Source organism: Squalius cephalus (genome assembly GCF_949319135.1).
Source record: "Squalius cephalus genome assembly, chromosome: 5".
In the NCBI taxonomy this organism is placed as follows: domain Eukaryota; kingdom Metazoa; phylum Chordata; class Actinopteri; order Cypriniformes; family Leuciscidae; genus Squalius; species Squalius cephalus.
Genome location: NC_137126.1, coordinates 39,835,276 through 39,855,887, shown reverse-complemented (window position 1 = coordinate 39,855,887; position 20,612 = coordinate 39,835,276). Strand labels below are relative to the sequence as shown.

Below are 20,612 nucleotides of genomic sequence, written 5' to 3'. Positions count from 1 at the left end.
TGCGTAATTAACTTGATGGAATTTAATACAGTGCATCAGAAAAGTATTTAAAAGCATAATCCGAGTTTACTCTAGTAGTTTACTGATTGTAGCTCAAAGGGCATTGAAAACTTGCTGATTTCTGGGTTTGATCATCTAAAAGTGCCTCATGTACATGAGTGAAAGCACCATAACACTATACTGCCCTCTATTGACCAAACTCATACAGACCTCTCAAAAATCCAGCATTCAAATGAAGCATCCAGATTAAGCGCAAGTGACAGTTTGCACAAATATTTTTGCACAAGCATAATAAAATGAAAATTGACAGATTAAGAATTTTTATGACACTCTCCTCTGAGTGTAAACATAGGGGAGCTCTGGATTGAAAATCCATAATAATAACAATAATATCCTCCTTCACTGAATTCACTGATCACTGGACTGCCAAACCACACAGACACATTCAAGGCCAGTGAAATTCGCTGGAACTCAAATCAAATCTCAGTAAGACAATATCAGCACTGTCAAACGCTTGCTCCAACACTTCAATTCAAAGCGCCAAAGCAAACAAAAACAATTAATTGGGGATAAACTAAACTCAAAAACTACAAAAATCCAACATCTATGACAACACGCAAAAGAACAGTATTAATCTATAAGGCACCAGGAACCCTACAGTCTTCAATCAAACAGAAGAAAATAATAAAACAAATGACAAAATGGACAAGAATACTATGGCTAACAACTAAATTCTGATAATATTCATTAGCTGTAAATCTACAAATTAAATGACAGTTGATCAACTTGATATATTCAATTTGTAACTTGCTTTATGAATAGCAAATAGGGCAAAACGTTAAGGGAATGTCATGAATGCAGTAAAACTACCCTTCTGTTCACACTAACACCATCCCATAACTTTTTAGTAAGGTCCTCAAATGCACAACTGCCGTTTGAGGAGAGGCCAATGCTGCACTGCCCTATATGCTATATTTATATAACATTATCAATACTAACTAGTATTCCTTTGTCTCTCTAAGAAAGCAGACTCAGTATAAACTTAACTGACGTGTCCGTGTGCAAATACAGGAGCGTATCTGAAGCGCTGGTAGTTGTTAAGGCACTGAAACGTGGTGAAACTGTAGGGTCACTGGTGGTGGTGAGTGCGGTCATCGGGACGTTTGATATGGATCCTCCGCACTCTTTCAATGCGCTCCCTCTCTTCGTCCTCGTCGATGTGGTGGGAACGACCTGCAGCGCCCCCTGTGGCCTCCAGCAGTGCATTGTCTGGTCCTCGGCCATCTTGAGACTCATACAGCAAGATGTTGAGGGTCTCTTCATAGATGCGAGCCTCTGGGAACTCAACCTGTGATCGAGGGAAGCATTAAAAAAGGTGAGTGACATATTTTAGGTGCCAGTTCTGTTTCTGATCTTAAATAAAAACAGGTTTCTGCAGGTAAAACCTAGTAAAGAAAATGTACAGAATAAATTAAGCGAACAATACATCAATGTTATATAAATGTCTAGGAAGCACACATTGAGTAGTATTAGCAACACTTCAAAGCTTGAAAATACAACTTCTAAAAGATCTCCATTACTTTTTGAATTACTTTCACAACCACTAGAATATGGAAATAACTTACTGTACTATGATTACACTGCAAAAAAGTAATGTTTTTCCTCAGTATTTTTATCTTGTTTTCCAGAACAAATGTCTAAAGATTCTTAAATGAAGATACATTTATTTAAGAAGCAAAATGACATAAGTCTTGTTTTCTGAGAAATTAAGTGTTAATGATTAAAATGAGCAAATAGCTGCCAATGGGTTCAGAAAAATCAAAAGTTTTCATACCCACTGACAAATATCTGCATTTGAAAACAAGACAAAAATACTAAGGAAGAACATTTTTGCAGTGCATGCAACATTTAATGCCATGACATCATTCAATTAAGAATTTCTGCTCTAATTTAAGCCCTTAATTTGTGGAAGGGCAAATTGAGACTTTTTAAAACCCGCAGAAACCCTGATGATAGACTAGATAAATTTTTAGATTTTTTATGTGGATGAACTGATCACTCTTTACCTTTGTCTGCTTCTTCTCAGTAGCGTAGACTATTGAGGTGCAGCACACCTCTGCAATCTTCCTGCCCTGGCCGTAAAAAGACCAGCAACAAATCTCATCACCAATTACATCCTTGATGAAGAGCACTCGGCCGTTGAACCTCAGAGACAGCTTGTCAAACAGCTCGATGTTCTTCAACATGTTGTCATCAGAGTTGCTACAAAGAGAAAGGGCAATTCGATCAGGTGAAAGCTCAGCAGTATGTGTCCCAGCAACCCAAACCTTGTAAGAAATTCAGCTAATTTTACCTTGTATATGAATACTTATTGTTGCTCCTGTTGTACAGCAGTTTGACTGTAGGCTGCAAACACACAGAAAGACAAGTCAAGTTTCTGTTGTGGGCATAAGCAAATAAAATGTCTTTAAGATCGACATGGTTGTGAAGAATTTGTACCTTATTAGCAGTGGCAATGAGCCTCTGTTCTTCCTTAGATGATGTCACCAGTGGAACTTTACAGAATGGTTCATACGCATCTTTGTTCTGAAATTTTTTTTTAAATCCAAAATGTTATTAAAACAAAAACATTACGGAATATGGAATTATGGAATATGTTAGTTCACCCAAAAATTCGAATTCTGTCATCATTTACTCACCCTCATGTCATTTCAAACCCATTAAACTTTCATTCATATTTTAAAAAAAAATGAAGATATTTTTAATGAAACCTGAGAGATGCGTTTTGGTCAATTACACCAAAAATTTGACACTTCAAAAAGAATTGAGTGGTTTAATCTGTCTTTTTAAGAGACGTGATCGCTTTATATGATAAACAGATTTAATTTAGGCTTTTATTCACATATAAACATCAACACACATAGAGCACATCAAATATAGTAAATGGACGCTAAAACGTGCTTGCTTGATATGCAAGAAACCAATGAAGTTCGTTCTTGCGTGTCACAACAACCAATGAGGATTGTTCCTTCGCATCAAGCATGTACGGTCGAACTTCTATTTACCTTATTTGATGAGTTCTTGGTGTGCTCATTAATGTTTACGCTACCAGTCAAAAGTTTGGAATTTTTTCTTTTTTTAAATAATTATGCTCTTTATGTTCACCAAGGCTGCAATTATTTTATAAAAAAAAAAAATAGAATAAAAACAGAAATATTATGAAATATTAATTTGAAATGTAATATTATTAAGTTAAAATTTTAATTTGAAATGTAATTAATTTAAAATAACTTTTAGATTTGAATATATATTTAAATGTAATTTATTTTTGTGATGGCAAAGCTGAATTTTCAGAAACCATTACTTCAGTGTCACATGATCCTTCAGAATGTTTTTAATGCTGATTTGGTGCTCAAGAAACATTTCTTATTATTATCATCAATGTAGAAAATGTAGATTTTGCTGCTTAATATTTTTGTGGAAACCGTGATAAGACTACCACTCAAAAGTTTGAGGCAAGTATGATTTTTTTTTAAAAAGAAAGAAAATAAATTAATACTTTTATTAAGCAAGGATAAATAAATTAATCAAAGATACAGTAAAAGATGTCTACGTCAAATAAATGCTGTTCTTTTGAACTTTCTATTCATCAAAGAAGCCTGAAAAAAAAAGTATTACGCAGCAAGAACTGTTTTCAGCATTAATTATATTATTATATGGGTAAAACAGAAATCAGTTTTTTAAAATTGTAATAATATTTCAAAGTTATTTTACTGTATTTTTGATTACAAAAAATGCAGCCTTGCTGAGCAGAAGATGCTTTTTTTAAATGAAAATTAAAAATCGTAACTATTCCAAAATTTTAACCGTTATGTGAATAAATGGAGGAACACAAATCTCTCAGGTTTCTCTTGCCCTAATGCAGTCTCTCTATAGCATGTATACTCTACCTGTAATGCTGCCTGACACTCATCCACCAGGCCCTGCACCAGGTAATACTTTGCCTCTGCCAGTAACTCCTCCGTCTCCCTCCGGCTCTCAGGTAACGGGACAACTCCATCCCTGAGGTAGTTCAGGATGGTCCCAAAGTGCTTCCCACACCTGTCAATCAGAATCCAGCCTGGAGAAAGATCAGAGGTTAAAAAAAAGTGATACCTGGATGCTTCAGAACCACGCATTTGCATTCATATGCTTCATCATTCTACTTGAATACTTCTTCAGGCAGCTATAACAGTACAGCTACCTTCACTATCTGTGAGGACCTCCATACGGCCACTGAACATGGCCTTCAGCATGGTGTCCTGTTTGGTCAGGGTCTGCATGGTGGTGTAGTACAGCGCTCCCCCGACATTCAGCTTTACGTATTTGGAACTGGGACTAGACCCCTTGAAGGAGGTGGTCCGTGTTGTAGCTGCCGGCACAGCCGAGCTCACCACACTTTCTCCTGACATCTCTTCCTGAAAATCAGACAGGGATGGGAATGAATGGTGATGAAGGACACACAAACTAATATTCAGTTCTTTCAGGGGATTAATGACATAGGAATCTATATTGCAAACCCACACACACACACACCACTCTATCATTCTTTAAAGTGTTTATGAAATGTGTATGAACACAGTGAGGGACAGTGTGAAATTTCTTTAGTAGATGAATTAAAATGGCGTAAATGTCAAAGATTTAAAAAAAAGTATGGACGTTTTTATAGTTTTAGGGGGTGGGTCAGTGCATATCACCTCACATATTCCCTTAACCTTAAATGTAACGCATGAACAAATTGATTAATTGTAAAACATTAAAGCATGTTAACTTCTCTATCATGCAATGAGAAACAAGGTTCGTCGCACAACGGGACAGGATTTAATGACGTCACACCCAAACCTGCTGGGATTTTTCACTTAAACCAAGTAGATTTGAGTCATGTAAATTCCTGTATATATTTGTTTGTGTATAAACATGATTCGTAACTGAACGCGAATAAAATACATTGTTTAATTTAAAGTTACTCATAGGAAACAGATGGCTACAGGAGCTAAAAAGCTAAAAGAGCTAAACTAGCACACTAGCTTGTTATCTCCATTTCTTTAAAGAAAACACGAAATTACTGGTAAAAAGCTAATAACTACACGCAAAACCAAATAGTTATTAAAATATACTCTAAAAGAACAGGATAAATTAGATGAAATATCAGACAAATATCATTACTTACCATAGAAATCCCCCCCGATTCTTTCGGGCCGCTTGGAACGGGTCTGGAATTAGATCACTTCCGGTCGCAGCCCAGACTCGTTCACGAGCTGCAGGTCACGCGCTTACAGGCAATCGGGGCAGAATAAACGATCGCGCTTTTCATTACAGTAGATGGGAAGTAACTCCACCGGTCCAGTGTCCTGTCATTTAATGTTCACACTTGCTGTGATTGTACCTGTACACTTATTTGTGAGTGTTGGGGTTTTTATATCTATCTAACAAAAGAGATTCATACAAAGAACTTTTTCTGTTATACAAAAAACGAAAACAAAGAACATTTAAAGCAACAGATCTGATAAAGTTCACTTTTAGATGCCACAGTACTACATTGTTTTTGGACATGTAGGCTAAAGGAAGGCTGAAAAAGAAATGTGAGAAAAGAATATATATATATATATATATTTCTGATGGATCATGTGGCACTAATGACTAAATTATGCTGAAAATTCAGCTTTGCATCACAGAAATAAATTATATTTTAAAGTTTAGAAATATAAAACAGTTATTTTAAATTGTATTAATATTTCACAATATTACTGTTTTTTTTCCTGTATTTTTGATCAAATAAATGCAGGCTTGATGAGCACGAGACTTTAAAAATAGTAATGTTTCCAAACTTTTGACAATCTTGTATATATATATATATATATATATATATATATATATATATATATATATATATATATACACCCAAGATTTTTACAATAACTGATTCGTGTTTATGGAATGTGATACTGGTTGGAGATGGACAATGTAATTCAAATTCTTATTTTATTTGGGAAATATCGTATGCATAAAGCAAAATACAAGTCAGCTGTACCAAATGTAGACTGTTTTCCAAATACTTTTTTCCCACCAATTTTTTAAATCTTTTATCCTGATAAAGAACAACCATAAAGTTGTTCATCTCTGTTATTGAAAGTGACGTATTCGATTTTTAATATAAAAAAGATTAGATTTTTCTGTTTCGGTTTATATGGATTTATCTTTTATGACTGTCTGCCTTCTCCTGTTATTTGAATATAAACAAACAAACTAACTAACAAAACAATACATCAACATTTTTCAGCACGCAGTTTCACAAAGGGTTCCGCCAAATGTTTCATAAAGTGTTAGTACAAAAACATATCTCCCTGCTGTTCTAATCCTCAGATTACTCGTTAAAACGTTTAAAATAGTAAAGAGTAATATCGCTTTAATAAAGAATCGATATCAATGCTGTACGGCAAAAAAACAAGTATGATCTATATTTCTTGTGAAAGTGGATTGTCATGACAAAAATGTTCATCCGGAAGTATTACGATGTTACACCGTTAATGGATTAGAGCTGCGGTGTCTGGGTCGCTCTTTTGTTTACATCACTTTTCCATTTATTCTCAAACGCTCAGGTAAATGAAACCTCTGTACATAATGTAAATACTTTCTTGACATTTTATTTGAAACACGTTTATCAAGTGACAACATTTCCCAAGCGTTGCCAGCTCGCTAAATGTTGCAACTGTGTTGCTAGCTGGATAGCTAGTGTGAATGTTATTGTCTCTGTGGGTTCGTTAAATTCACTTGAACTGCGTTGTGTTTTTTGTTAAAATCTTCTACTAATTTAAATCTTTAGTGCTAATATTGTTTCCGTTGAGTGCTTATCCTGTCGTGTAAGCAAACCGTCACCACTGTTTCGAGTAAATGATATGGACTCTCCTCAGTTTTGGTCTGATAATTCTGTCAGATATTCTTTGATTTTAATTTTTGCTTTGTGATCTGTTGATGTGTCTGGTAAAATCTCCCATATGTTTATACATATCATCTCCGGAGTAATTTTGTTAATCAAAATCATGTTGTTTTAATACCTCAACTCATGACTTAGGCTACAACTCAGTAGATCGTTTGTACTTTAAAGTACTATTAATTTTCTTAAATAAAAGTTATCAAAGCGAATTACTCTTCTGTTCTGTAGAGTCCAATGGATATGCAGAACAACACGCGTGGATATGTGATAGTATTCTTGTGACCCGTGGAAGCAGCATTACTAGTCACTGCATTAGGGCAAGGTAATTGTGTGTGTTTATGTAAGATAGAGGTCTTAAATTGTTTTAATTGTAAATGAGACATAGTTTTCTTTATTAACTGATCATGCTTTGAGTATAAATGAATCTAATTATACACTTCTGTACTTGCATACATAGCCTCTGACTTTGTTTTTGCTCTCAGCTGTGATGTAGATTTTTGTTCCTGGCCATGACTTTTTTAAATTTAACCCACAGTTAAGAGTGAAAACATGTTCACCGCTACCCAAACGTCCAAAACCCAGTTCCTGGATAAAGCCAGGATAGCAAGGGAGGAACGGAAAGGTTATAAGGAGAAAGAGAGAGCTGCCACACAAATCCAGGCTCTGGTCAGAAGATTCCTCTGCCGTTGCAGGTTGCAAAGGGAAATCAGGTTAGGGCTGACATGAACCGTTCTTTACAATAGTCAAACATTCTAGACAGTTATATCGCTGTTTTAGCTGACTTTGTTGGCCTAAGATAAAAAAGTAAAAATGAGGAGTGAAACCCTCACAGAGGTTATTAAAGGTGAAGAATTCATTATTAATACTTTCTCTTATGCCGTTTGTACGTTAATGTCTTGAATAATGTAAATACTATTTAAAAAAAATAGCTTGGTTTGTTTGAGCCAGTGTTATTTGGGATTGTTAATATCCTATTATAGTTTTGATTAATTTATCAATTTCATTATTTTTTTTTATTTTTTTTTCAGTTTTATAAAGTTGCTGTTTGAGAATTTATACATATTATTTACATTATTTTCTGTTTTAGGAAAGAGGTTGATGATTTCTTTGCAGTCAGCGATGCAGGTTCAACAAAAAGAAATGCATTATCCATCTTCAAAATTGCAAGAAAATTGTTATTTATATTGAGCAAGGATGACAAGTTGGTAAGCATCACATAATGTTACCCTTTTTAAAATTCATTTAGATTAAGTTTAGTTAAGATTTGTTTATTTAGGTGAAATGTATTTTTTTTAACACATTTTGTGAATATAATTAATGATGGCATTGTGTTTTTCTCTAACACAGAGATTTGAGAAGTTGTGTAGAATCATACTAAGTAGCATGGATGTTGAGAATGAACCTAAAGTAAGTCTTTTACCAAGCAATGCATAAAACATATTTTTATGTTTACATTAGTTCCACATTTTTGCATTGTGGTGACAAGCTATTGTTTTTCTAGGTATGGTATGTATCTCTGGCCCTTTCAAAAGATCTCACCATCCCCTGGCTGAAACAGATCAAAGATGTTCTTTGGGTCTCCTGTGAATTTCTGAAAAAACTGAAGGTAATATTAGTGCTTTATGATCAGTGCTTTATCTTTTTGAATTACTCATCATTAAAGGGTTAGTTCGCCCATTTAAGACATGAAGTTGTATGCAATCCTTACCAGCACTATAGTGCATACACACTGACCCACTCTGTGGTCACCTCCCTGGTCAGAGTTCTGGCCGCTCGAAGTTTTTCAAGAAAGTATTCCCGGTTAGTTTCCGGGGCCTCAAAACTGTGCGTTTTTATGTGAAAAAATTATATGCATTTCAAAGCTTGATTAATTTACATCACAAAAAACACTCCGGGCAAAATTCATACCTCAGTTTTAATCGGCACTATTTTCTTTCCATTTCTATCAATCCGCGCTGCTGTCAACGTCAACAGTGCGCACGTTCCGATGTGCCGGGATCACCGTTCAGATTCCATCGTTATATCCCTATATACTGTTTTTATATTAGACCTCTTTTCACGTGGTTTCCACTGGAGTCTAAACATCAGATTGTTTACCGTACAGTTTAGATATGGGATCATAAAGTTAGTAAATAGAGCTTACCCGCAAAATTGTACCTATATCCCTAAACTGTTTTTATATTAGACCTCTTTTCACGTGATTTCCACTGGAGTCTAAACATCAGCTTGTTTACCGTACAGTTTAGACATGGGATTATAAAGTTAGTAAATAGAGCTTACCTGTGATACTGGTACAGCAAAACTCTTTAAAATCTTTTTTTTTATTTTTCCTCCTTGGTTGGGGATGTAATCGTCTTCGCTGAAGTGAGCACTGCACACACGAAAATCCTTTATTCTGGATATTTTAGCTCCCGCAGAGTAGCCGATGGCAACCAGCCAAAGCTGTCTCATTATCCGAAACAGGAAAACGATGCTGAACAGTGATCCCGGCACTCTCTTGTGGTCACAACCTGGGAATTTACAAGTTCGCACCATTGTTAATTTTGTACTTTTTAAGTCGTTGTCATTCGATTGTGTAAACACTATGGAACAGCTGATCGGAACGTGCGCACTGTTGACGTTGACAGCAGCGCGGATTGATAGAAATGGAAAGAAAATAGTGCCGATTAAAACTGAGGTAAGAATTTTGCCCGGAGTGTTTTTTGTGATGTAAATTAATCAAGCTTTGAAACGCATATATTTTTTTCACGTAAATACGCACAGTTTTGAGGCCCCGGAAACTAACCGGGAATACTTTCTTGAAAAACTTCGAGCGGCCAGAACTCTGACCAGGGAGGTGACCACAGAGTGGGTCAGTGTGTATGCACTATAGTGCTGGTAAGGATTGCATACAACTTCATGTCTTATATGGGCGAACTAACCCTTTAATTCAATTCTGAGTCTGTCAGTTATCTGTCAGGAAGTGCTTCTTGATGAATACTTGTTTCCTGTTTTTCCGTTTCTCTCTCTGCAGCCTGACATACTACAAGATAATAAATTGGTGACGCTGTACCTGACAATGCTGATAACATTCACTGACACATCAACGTGGAAAATCATCCGAGGAAAGGGTCAGTGTCACATAATCAGAGCTTGTGAGATGATTTGCAGGCTAAAATACGTAAAACCCTACTAGAATTTCCTGTCTTTTTTTTAGGGGAGGCCCTCAAGCCTGCTTTAAACAGGATTTGTGAGAACATCATGGGACATCTCAATCAGAAGGGCTTCTACTCTGTTCTTCAGGTACTGCTCATCCAAACAGCCAATCAGAATCTTGCTCTTGTTCAGAAACGTTTCCCAGCAAATAACGATATAGACTTGTATTCAAAGATTTAGGGTCGCTAAATCTGTATTTTCTTCATCAGCCATTACTCTATTCCTCAGTGTCATATAATCCTCCATAAATCATTCTAATATGTTGATTTTGTCTAGAAACATTTCTTATTGTCAATGTTGAAATCAGTTGTGCTGCTTAATATTTTTGTGGAAACGGTGTGTAACGAAGTTTAAGATAAGGAAGAAAGAGGCGGCAGCCGGCGAACATTCAAACACACTTTAATAAATAAACAAACACTAAACGAAAGTAAAAGCGGCAGCTCCTCACAGACGACTGCTGCACACACATAATAAAAACATAACATAAATGTCCAGGCCTGGTCCTCTCTCGTCCTTCACTGTCGTCGCTCCTCCGTGAGAAACTCGAGACTGGTGCGGTTCATTATCAATCACGTCACCGGCCTCGCTCCGTTCTCACGGCCCTCGGCCTCATCCTGCTTGCCACACGATTATACATTTTTCCAGGATTCTTTAATGAATAGAAAGAACAGCTTTTATTTTAAATATAAATATTTTGTTAAAATGTAAAAGTCTTTACTGTCATTTTTAATCAATTTAATGCATTCTTGCTGAATGAAAGTATTAATTTCATTACTGACCCCAAAATTTTAACAGAAGTGTATATGCAATTAATTGTGATCTGATTAAAATTTTTAACTGATTGAAGCTCTAAGTTGAACTTAGAGTTTGAGCTTCAAACATTTTTCTCATAATAAGCATCTTTGCTGTTTGCAGATTCTACTTACAAATGGATTGGCAAGATCCAGACCTTCCCTTTCCAAAGGAACCCTCACGGCCATTTTTACACTGTCACTCAGGTCGGTTGCCATGAGAACTGGATTTGCTCTCCGAGACATCTCTCGGTCTGATTACATCAGTAGCTCTTTTTCTGTGAAGTCGCCTCCATAATGTGATGAGCTTTTTGTCCTGGTGTATTTTAGGCCAGTTGTCGCTGCACATTTCTCAGACAACCTGCTGAGGTCTTTCCTTCTCCACATCATGTCTGTTCCAGCGTTCATCTCGCACCTCAACACTCTCACTCCAGATGTAAGAAACAAACACATACGGAAGGATAATAAAACCTCATTTGCACACACATCTTAAAGATCTCAAAATAAAAATTGTGAGAATATGATTTCACCTGTCTGAATTTGTGCTCCTTGCAGTGTATGGTCACCATCCAGACCCATGACCTCTTTCGCAAGTTTGTCTTGTTTTTAAGCCGAGAAGAGCAGTGTTTGGATATCTGTGTGTGTCTGGAGGGAAGCCACACTCTGTGCTTACTGGGTAAGCATGTGTGCTTTATACACACACTTTTTGAAGTGTGTATTGGATTTGGAGAACAAAGCTGGGCTTCTGAATGGAGAGCTGAAAATCAATACTCGAGATGTACTTAGTTTGTCATTTATCTCATCATCTCTTTTATGTTTTGTTTCCAGGTAACCTCATTCAGCTGGGATACTTTAATGTAAAAGTTCTAGAGCAGGAAGCGGGTCACTTTGTCAAGGATCTGACAGATATGTTGTCATACTGTCAGAGATATGTGTCTCAGAAGAAATCCAATCTCACACACTGGCACCCAGTGTTGGGCTGGTTCTCCCAGACTGTTGACTATGGGTATGTCATTGTTTTATTGACAAAATAAAGCACATAGTTTCTGGATTTCTCTGTTGTGCTATCCTGTTAAACAATCTTTCACTTTCTCTCTCTTGTTTTTCTCTCTCTCCAGGCTTAATGAGTCTATGCCGTTAGTAACAAAGCAGTTACAGTGTTTGTGGGGAGTTCCAGTGATCTGCACACTCTTCTGTGACGTTCTCAGCAAAAAGCTAGAAACTCAAGATCCCACCCCACCACCCTCTCTTCAGCCAAGCTCATTACAGAATAACTTGCCCGTCAAAAGTGAGAAACATTTTATTTATTTTTTTAACCAGACCCATAGAACAGAAGTGATTTAGTAGATGATTACACATGGACTATTGGACTACACATAGAGTTTATAATGATTACCATTAAAGCACACTCAAAGATGTTGACTAATTATCAGAAGACCGCTTATGCAAAAATTTCTGCCATATTTCTGACCACTTTTTTGTACTAACCCTAAAGAAGTTCTCATCCACTGGGGCCAGTACCCACTAGGGGGCCTCAGCACACTTCCAAGGGGGTCTTAAGATGGCTTAAAATGATTTAAGATTTGACAAAAGAAGGTTTAAGGTTTAAAATCAGCTAAAACAACTTAAAAATCCAAATGTAACCTGAAATCCTATTTCTTATTTTTAGTCATTCCTTTAAAAACTTAATTTCCTTAAAACATTTCTAGAACCAGGGTTCTCATGATCTTGGACAACCTGGATATACTGTATGAGGTTATTTTAAATGGACAAATTTATATAAATTGTCAAGCTCTATAATATGTTTGATGGGTACAAAAACTGCTTTGTGATTTAAAAAAAAAAAAAGGAATAAAAATAATTACAAACTAAAAAAGTACTGTAAATTAACTGGTAATAAAAAATTTAAAGCATGAAGAACATTCAGTTATTTTGATTATGGAAATTAATTTAATTATTTTATTTATTTTGATATATTGCCACTCCTAGTTTTTGCAAATAAAAAGTTGAGCATCATTGTAGAAGTATTGGAAATATCTTAGGGGGCCTTCAAATATTTTCTTTGAAGTCTTGGAGGTATAGGTTGGCCTAAAGGAAGCCACACTGTCTCTGAGTCTATTTTAAGTGCTGTTTAAAAAGTACACAGTGTGATGCTAGTGTCATCAAGTCTGTATTCATCCTGTTTTCACTGAAGATCCCTTGTTAAACTCTCTGCACGGTTAGATCTGTTCAAGAGAGCGTTCCAAAAGTCTGCGTCTGTGCGGAACATCCTGAAACCGGTCGGGGGGAAGCGTGTGGATTCAGCTGAGGTCCAGAAGGTGTGCAGTATTTGTGTGTTGTATCAGACGGCCCTCACCACACTCACACAAATCCGCCTGCAGATACTCACAGGTATGTGCTTTTCATATGAAACCATTTAGGAAGTCATTTCTGTTTACACACCTATGAATGTACATTCACTCACGCAAACACTTCAGTAATGTTTTATCTCTTAGTGAAGTATTGTATTTTGTCAGAGCCAGAGGTTAATGCACATGCTCCAAGAGTTACAGCTCACCTTGTTTCCAGATCCTGAAAAAACAGTTTATGCTTTTATCAGACACTTTTGCAGAATAATAGTTGTCTGTAGGGTAGGGTAGGTCCAAGACCATTGTAGTATAGGCCAGTGAAACAAAAATTCTTGGTCCTCTCAATATTTTATATCATAATAAATGAGGTTAACATTCTTGTTAATCTTGATTCTATGGTTTCTAATTAACCTGTTTCCAGGACTGACGTATCTGGATGAACTGCTGCCTAAGCTGTGGGCATTTATCTGTGAGCTTGGCCCTCAGGGGGGGCTACGACTCTTCATGGAGTGTCTCAATAATGACACGGAAGAGTCCAAACAGCTCCTGGCCATGCTGATGCTCTTCTGTGACTGTTCCAGACATCTCATCACGTAAGAGTTGTATAGTTCACTGGTGACGCTGCTTCTATTTTGCATTAATTCGATTTATTTAAAACCGTATTCATTTACATTTATTTTTACTACAAAAATAATATATATATGTGTGTGTGTGTGTATATATATATATATATATATATATATATATGTATATATATATATATGTATGTATGTATGTATGTATGTATGTATGTATGTATGTATGTATGTATGTATGTATGTGTTTGCATGTTATTCTGTGATTTATATTACAGAATCCTGGATGACATAGAGGTGTATGAGGAGCAGATTTCTTTTAAAATGGAAGAGCTTGTCACCATCTCCTCGTTCCTCAACACATTTGTGTTCAAGATGATCTGGGATGGTATTTTAGGTGAGCAGTTATTATTTATCCCATATGTTTGTTTTTGCAATTAGGGACTTTGTTTATGCATTCTTTTGTCCAGTCTTTTTCCCTAGTAATTTCTTCTCGTTTAGATAAACCACAGTTTTTTTTAGCCATTTCCATATGGGGCCAGTGATAATGTGCTTTCTGTGTGTGGTGATTAACTATGGTCATTAATTTATTTCAGAGAATACCAAAGGGGAGAAGCTAGACTTATTCCACAGTGTTCATGGCTGGCTGATGGTTCTGTATGAGCGGGATTGTCGCAGGAGATTCACGCCTGAAGATCACTGGCTCCGCAAGTGTGTCACTCTTAGATATCACTGATCCAAATTACTCTCTGGTTTTACTTTAGAGTTGGGATTGGGATCCATTCAAAAACAAATTACTGAGATTATTATTCTCATATAAGGGAAAGATAAATGCATCGGCCAACAAAATAGGTCTTATTTGTTTAATTTTTTTTCTCCATGTCTAATACAGAGACCTGAAGCCCAGCCTGTTGTTCCAGGAGCTGGAGAAAGGCAAAAAAAGAGCACAGTTGCTACTTCAGTACATTCCTCATGTCATCCCACACAAAAATGTGAGAATCAAACTTAAAACAGGGAAATTATTAATGCTCATGAGGTGCCACATGAATGCTTTAGTTGATTGGATCATATAAAGATTAAATTTTAGATTGACCATATAAAAAATGGTCTTCATTTTATTTTTAAACAAAAATGTGAAATGTACAGATGTGTTTTTGCCGCAGAGGGTGCTGCTGTTCCGGAACATTGTGACAAAAGAGAAAGAGAGTCTTGGATTGGTGGAAACAAGCTCCGCCTCTCCACATGTGACTCATATAACCATTCGACGCTCACGCATGTTGGAGGTAATGTATGCTTTGTCATTCATTTGATTGATAAAAACATACACAATGAGTATTATGCCTATTAGCTTTTATGTAGCTCAAACGGTAGAGCACGTCACCAAGGTCATGGGTTTGTTTCTCAGAGAATGGATGAACTTATAAAATTTAGACATTGAATGCAATGTGAGTCGCTTTGGAGGAAAGTGTCTGCCAAATGTAAAAATATGAATGCTGGATAATAATGATAATACTAATAGTAATAATCTTTTTCTATACCTTACTCTTCATAGGATGGTTATGATCAGCTGCGTCGTCTACCTGTCAATTCCATTAAGGGAGTGATCCGCGTGAAGTTTGTGAATGATTTAGGAGTGGATGAGGCTGGAATTGACCAGGATGGTGTGTTTAAGGAGTTTTTAGAAGAGATCATCAAGAAGGTTTTCAACCCAGCGCTCAATCTATTTAAGGTACACACTGCTCTCTTTTAGCTCAGATGGCTGGGATCAGTTCACCCAAACAGTCCTCAATAGACCTTCCTTATTTTACCAATAAACCTCAACTTCATTTTTTTTCTCTCTGTTTCAGACCACCAGTGGGAATGAGAGATTATACCCCTCCCCAACCTCCAGCATCCATGAGAACCACCTTCAGCTGTATGAATTTGTTGGAAAGATGCTGGGAAAGGCCATGTATGAAGGCATCGTGGTGGATGTGCCTTTTGCCTCTTTTTTCCTCAGTCAGGTTCTAGGTCACCATCACAGCACCTTCTATAGCTCCATAGACGAGCTGCCCTCCCTCGACTCAGAGTTCTACAAAAACCTCACCTCTATCAAGGTCAGTGCCAATGTGACTATTATAGCATTTGTACAGTTTGGAAAATGCTTGATTTTAACCATTATGTTTTCAAGGTTTGAAATGTGCTTGGATTTTGAATATAGTCCTTGAAAATGCTTGATGTCCAGACAGTGTGATTGAAATAAAAGAAAAATGATTAATGAAAAAAAACCTTAAATATCAAATAGTGGATCCCTTGCGCATCATGAATCTCATTGATTTAATGTTGTGCAAGCATGTGGAAGTGCATGTGATAGGTGTTAAAAAAATCACATCGACACAATCACTTTAATGTTATCCAAATTTACTATGGTGAACAGCTGCAGATAAACATCAGGGTCACTAAATCCTACAAGGCAGCAGTAGCGGTTACCGAAATCTGTTACCCTTAAAAACTGCTAATCTATCGTTAATAATATCGTATCTGTTATATAACTCCTTACTAATGAAAATTATGTGAAGATTTCAAGGTGAAACTGATACATTTCAAACTTTCAGCCCGACTTATTCAGATTCAGAATTTGTTTCATATTTGTTCTGCTCTTGGTGTAAAAGGAGCACTTGATGGAGATTCGTTTAGCTTTTTCGCATCGCCTTTGGTGCGAAAGGGCCTTTCGTAACATTTAATATTCTTAAAATTTTACAATGCATTTATAATTTGTTACATATTTCTTCTGTAACTTCATAAATGAATGTATTAAAGTATTTAAGATATACTTTTGTGTTTGACTTTGAATTACAGATTTATATCCATGACTGTTTATTGATTTGATTTTCAGCGTTACGATGGGGACGTCAGTGATCTGGGTCTGACTTTATCCTACGATGAAGAGGTCATGGGGCAGGTAAGCAACTTTTGTGTTTGCTGAACCTAATTTGTTGGTTCTTGTGACACTATTGGCTTTCCTTGTTCTCTATAATACTCTTTTCATTTCTTTGTCTCGTCACAGTTAGTCTGTCATGAGCTAATTCCTGGTGGAAAGACTATGTCTGTCACTAATGAAAACAAGTGAGTCCATTTTGTGTCTTCGGTCAAGTGTAAATACAATTTCGGTGGCAGAGCTGCCTCCTATTTACATGCAATACAATAAGGAGAAATTACCAGATGAAAAAACAAATTAGCATTGGAAGCAGAGCGGTTCAAAAAGTAAATAGGGATTTGCTACCACAGACAAATACTGAAATTTTCTGCAAGCTTAAAATAGGACAGAATAAAAGAATGGTTTCCAGTTCATGTTTTGTCATTAACCCTCCTTCGACCCTTCAGGATCAGCTACATCCACCTGATGGCCCACTTCCGCATGCACACCCAGATCAAGGAGCAGACGGCAGCTTTCATCAGGGGCTTCCGAAGCATCATCAACCCAGAGTGGCTGCACATGTTCTCCACCCCTGAGGTCCAGAGGCTCATCTCTGGAGACAACGCTGAGATAGACCTGGATGATCTCAAGTAAACCTGCAGTCCTTAACTCTGGCTTTGAAGGGTTTTGCTTATCAGTTTGTTGATTTATAATACAAACTAAGAATGACGCAATACATTAAATCCAAATTTCTCTCTATAATCAACAAGGCTGGAAGCATCTAATGCATAAACACCTTCAGTGCACAGGCAATGAAATTAGGCACAATATCAGATTTTCACCACACAATTATTGTGACCAGAATAATTTTGTCTTTTTTTGTTCAAGTGCAAGAAGACATGAAAGAGAGCTTGATTCAGTATTCATGCCCTGTCTGAGTAGTGGATTTCTGTGTGAAAGTAACGAATAGAGTTCCCTTTTGCGTCTTCTTGAGCTTGAATATTTATATTGGCAAGGCTTAAACCTTAGCAACACTGGCCCATCAACTGTCCCGAGGATTATTCATGTTTGTTCACGTTCTCACAATTTTGCATTGTTAGAATTCATAAAAATGTTACCGGCCAACTGGCGATTGACGTCGTTTCATATGCTCGCCAGCACTGATTTTTACTCGCATTTGGTGCTTAGCGAGTGTTAATTTTAGAACCTGTTTATATTCATTGTGCAGATCTTTTCCAACAATCAGTGCAAAAATTGCTAAGATGTCCACATTCAGCCCTAATAAATACATGCCGTGAAGAAAAGTCATAAAAAGGTTACTCATAGCAATGCATGTCATTTTCTCTGTCTCCCAGGAAGCACACTGTGTATTATGGAGGTTTCCATAGCAGCCACAGAGTCATTCTTTGGCTGTGGGACATTCTCTCCAGTGACTTCTCCCCTGAGGAGAGAGCCATGTTCCTGAAGGTAATACTTATCAAATCTTAAAGGAGTTATTTCAATGTTTATTGCCGCCTGCGCCTATTAAGTGGCTGTTTCATCACAGTTTGTCACCAGCTGCTCAAGACCTCCTCTGCTCGGTTTTGCCTACCTCAAACCCCCTTTCTCAATCCGCTGTGTGGAAGTATCTGACGATCAGGTTAGATCACTTCATCATCTTAATCCATACACTGTTCTGCAAAGATTTTGTTGTTTCATCTTTCTTTTTTGATTGATTGTGCATGCAGGACACAGGTGACACTTTAGGAAGCGTTCTCCGTGGATTTTTCACCATCCGTAAGAAGGAGCCAGGCGGTCGCCTCCCTACATCCTCCACTTGTTTCAACCTGCTCAAGCTGCCCAACTACAGCAAGAAGAGCATCCTCAGAGACAAACTCCGCTACGCCATCAGCATGAACACTGGCTTTGAGCTTTCATAACCCATGCTGGTTTATTCTACATGTACAAACACAAACACCTACAAACATGAACATCAGCAAGACTGGCGGAGGCACACAGAGGTTGAAGTAGGAGACGTTACAAAATTACAATCTTGCTTTATTGGCATTGTGGCCTTCAATTAAGGCTCTTGACCTTGAGTTCCTCAAGTGCTCAAGCTCAATTTTTTCCATCAATGTCTACTCTGTCTTGTTCACCAAATGGAAAGTGAATAAAGAAACGAACGAACTAACTTCTTAAAATAGTAGAACTGAGCTAAACGTATCAAGTCAGACTTAGAGACTCTTTGAGGAGCTCAACCATAGAAGTATATTAGAGTGTACAAACATTACCTGCAGAAAAGTTTTTGAACCACTTGAAGATCCATGTTTAGTGTTATGTTCTTCTTTTTTTGCATTTGAAGCCAAAAGAGCTTCAAACGCCTTATACAATCAGTTTAAAACCAGCTCAATTTAATGTCTTCAAGTCAGGGTTCTTCTGACTCTTACTTCAGTGAAACCTGTCAATCGGAGACCGAGAAACTCAACTCAGTGTCTGCATGCAAAGTAACTCCAAAACTAAATCTGGTTTTGTCTTTATTGGCTTCTAAGCACTGTGGCCATTTGTTGATGAACACTCCTAAACCTCCTTTTAAAGTTACGGCAGATACAATGATGGATGTAAAGATGTAAGATCTGCAGAAAACAGTTCAGCTTTGTCTCTCAGGTCTCCGTGTCTCACTCCCCCAGGAAGGGAACAGGAAAGCAATACTAACGCAATGCAAGCCATGCAACTCAAGACACAAAGGAGGCTTTTGCCTGTTTGTACGGCAAATGCTTTCAAACCCATAGCGCACTACACTTCTGCTGGACTTGAGGACAGAGCGTTGAGAGGAATCCCAGCCCTGTTGATTGACTTCAGTGAGACAGAGCCAGCAGTATGTCAGATAAGAGATGTCCCTGCAGAGATGCACCTTTACCTTTCCTGCTTTCCCATGGTATACACTACAGGGCCCCGACCCAGAATGCATCATAGTGACATTTCGTTTTGCTCATTATATTATACTCATTATTCTGCTCATGCTTTTTCATCTCTAACGCTGTCTTAATGTCAAACTAATACAGGCAAGAATGAAACCACTAAAAGGAATTTTACTCCAGCTTGGAAGTAACCAATCATCACATGACAAATTGCTCTCCCTGTCATCTACTAACTCTCTGGCCATCTTTGCGGTGTAAACTGGAATTAAGCCATACGGTGAAGACGACTAGCTATCAAACCAGCTCTTGTAGGGAGTTTTTTTTTTTCTTCTTCTTTCTTAAAGGGAGAGTGTTACAGTGACTTCCCTGAAATTTCAATGGGCTCAATGGAATATCATGAATTGTTATTCCAAGTGGACAAAAAAAAAAAGAAGAAAAAAATCTCCCTTTGCATGATGTCACTGGACGATTCAAACGATTCCATGTCTGTGTCAAACAGGTCAGAGTCTGCTGTTGACATTGTTGTGTTGTTTCTTTTCTTTTTCCTTTGCTTTGTCATAAAGAAGGTTAGGGTCAATCTGTTAAGAAATCCCCCCCCCACACACACACACACACACTCACACAAAATCTAAAGGACAAACATTCAGAAAATATGTTTTGCAAAAAGAAAGTGAAGCCTATTTTTTAGGTACATCAAAATTTAAATTGATTAAATTGATATATTATTAAAACAAATTATTAAATGATTAAATATATATATATTATTAAACAAATTATTTAAGTATATTATTTATATTAAATTGAAATGACAGTTTTAAGTATACACCATGGTAGTATTTGTTGTACTACATTAAATACATTTTTATCAAGTCATTGTATCCTGATAATATTTTGGGATATAGTGCTTGTATTTAGTGAGGCTTTATTTTATTAATGC

The 20,612-nt window shown here is 36.9% G+C and overlaps 2 protein-coding genes across 2 annotated transcripts; one reads left to right on the top strand and one right to left on the bottom strand.

Annotated features, from left to right (window-relative positions):
• Nucleotides 1-34: 34 nt before the first annotated feature.
• Nucleotides 35-5,292, bottom strand: kctd10 (potassium channel tetramerization domain containing 10). The gene is made up of 7 exons (XM_079873178.1): nt 5,210-5,292; nt 4,244-4,457; nt 3,951-4,120; nt 2,500-2,586; nt 2,354-2,406; nt 2,067-2,262; nt 35-1,348 (listed from the first exon to the last, which is right to left on the bottom strand). Exons 1-7 carry the CDS (start codon nt 5,210-5,212, stop codon nt 1,130-1,132), a joined length of 942 nt encoding a protein of 313 aa, XP_079729304.1. The 5' UTR covers nt 5,213-5,292; the 3' UTR covers nt 35-1,129.
• A 1,244-nt stretch (nt 5,293-6,536) lies between these two features.
• Nucleotides 6,537-20,292, top strand: ube3b (ubiquitin protein ligase E3B). The gene is made up of 27 exons (XM_079873152.1): nt 6,537-6,638; nt 7,202-7,295; nt 7,509-7,683; nt 8,061-8,178; nt 8,321-8,380; nt 8,475-8,579; nt 9,987-10,083; nt 10,170-10,255; nt 11,084-11,166; nt 11,290-11,395; nt 11,515-11,635; nt 11,788-11,965; nt 12,078-12,247; nt 13,183-13,350; nt 13,729-13,900; nt 14,161-14,279; nt 14,479-14,593; nt 14,775-14,874; nt 15,046-15,165; nt 15,435-15,611; nt 15,730-15,978; nt 16,758-16,823; nt 16,929-16,987; nt 17,246-17,428; nt 18,134-18,245; nt 18,325-18,417; nt 18,506-20,292. The coding sequence occupies exons 3-27, from the start codon at nt 7,523-7,525 to the stop codon at nt 18,695-18,697; spliced, it is 3,210 nt and encodes a 1,069-aa protein (XP_079729278.1). The 5' UTR covers nt 6,537-6,638; nt 7,202-7,295; nt 7,509-7,522; the 3' UTR covers nt 18,698-20,292.
• The last annotated feature ends 320 nt before the right edge of the window (nt 20,293-20,612 follow it).

Excerpts from the sequence above, each read along its gene's own strand:
- kctd10 (XM_079873178.1), bottom strand. Across the intron at positions 2,407-2,499 it reads TCATTGCCACTGCTAATAAG|CCTACAGTCAAACTGCTGTA; the intron begins GTACAAATTCTT and ends GTGTGTTTGCAG. Across the intron at positions 2,263-2,353 it reads AATAAGTATTCATATACAAG|CAACTCTGATGACAACATGT; the intron begins GTAAAATTAGCT and ends TTCTCTTTGTAG.
- ube3b (XM_079873152.1), top strand. The coding sequence starts at position 7,523 with ATGTTCACCGCTACCCAAACGTCCAAAACCCAGTTCCTGGATAAAGCC. Across the intron at positions 11,167-11,289 it reads ATTTTTACACTGTCACTCAG|GCCAGTTGTCGCTGCACATT; the intron begins GTCGGTTGCCAT and ends GGTGTATTTTAG. Across the intron at positions 15,612-15,729 it reads CAGCGCTCAATCTATTTAAG|ACCACCAGTGGGAATGAGAG; the intron begins GTACACACTGCT and ends TCTCTGTTTCAG.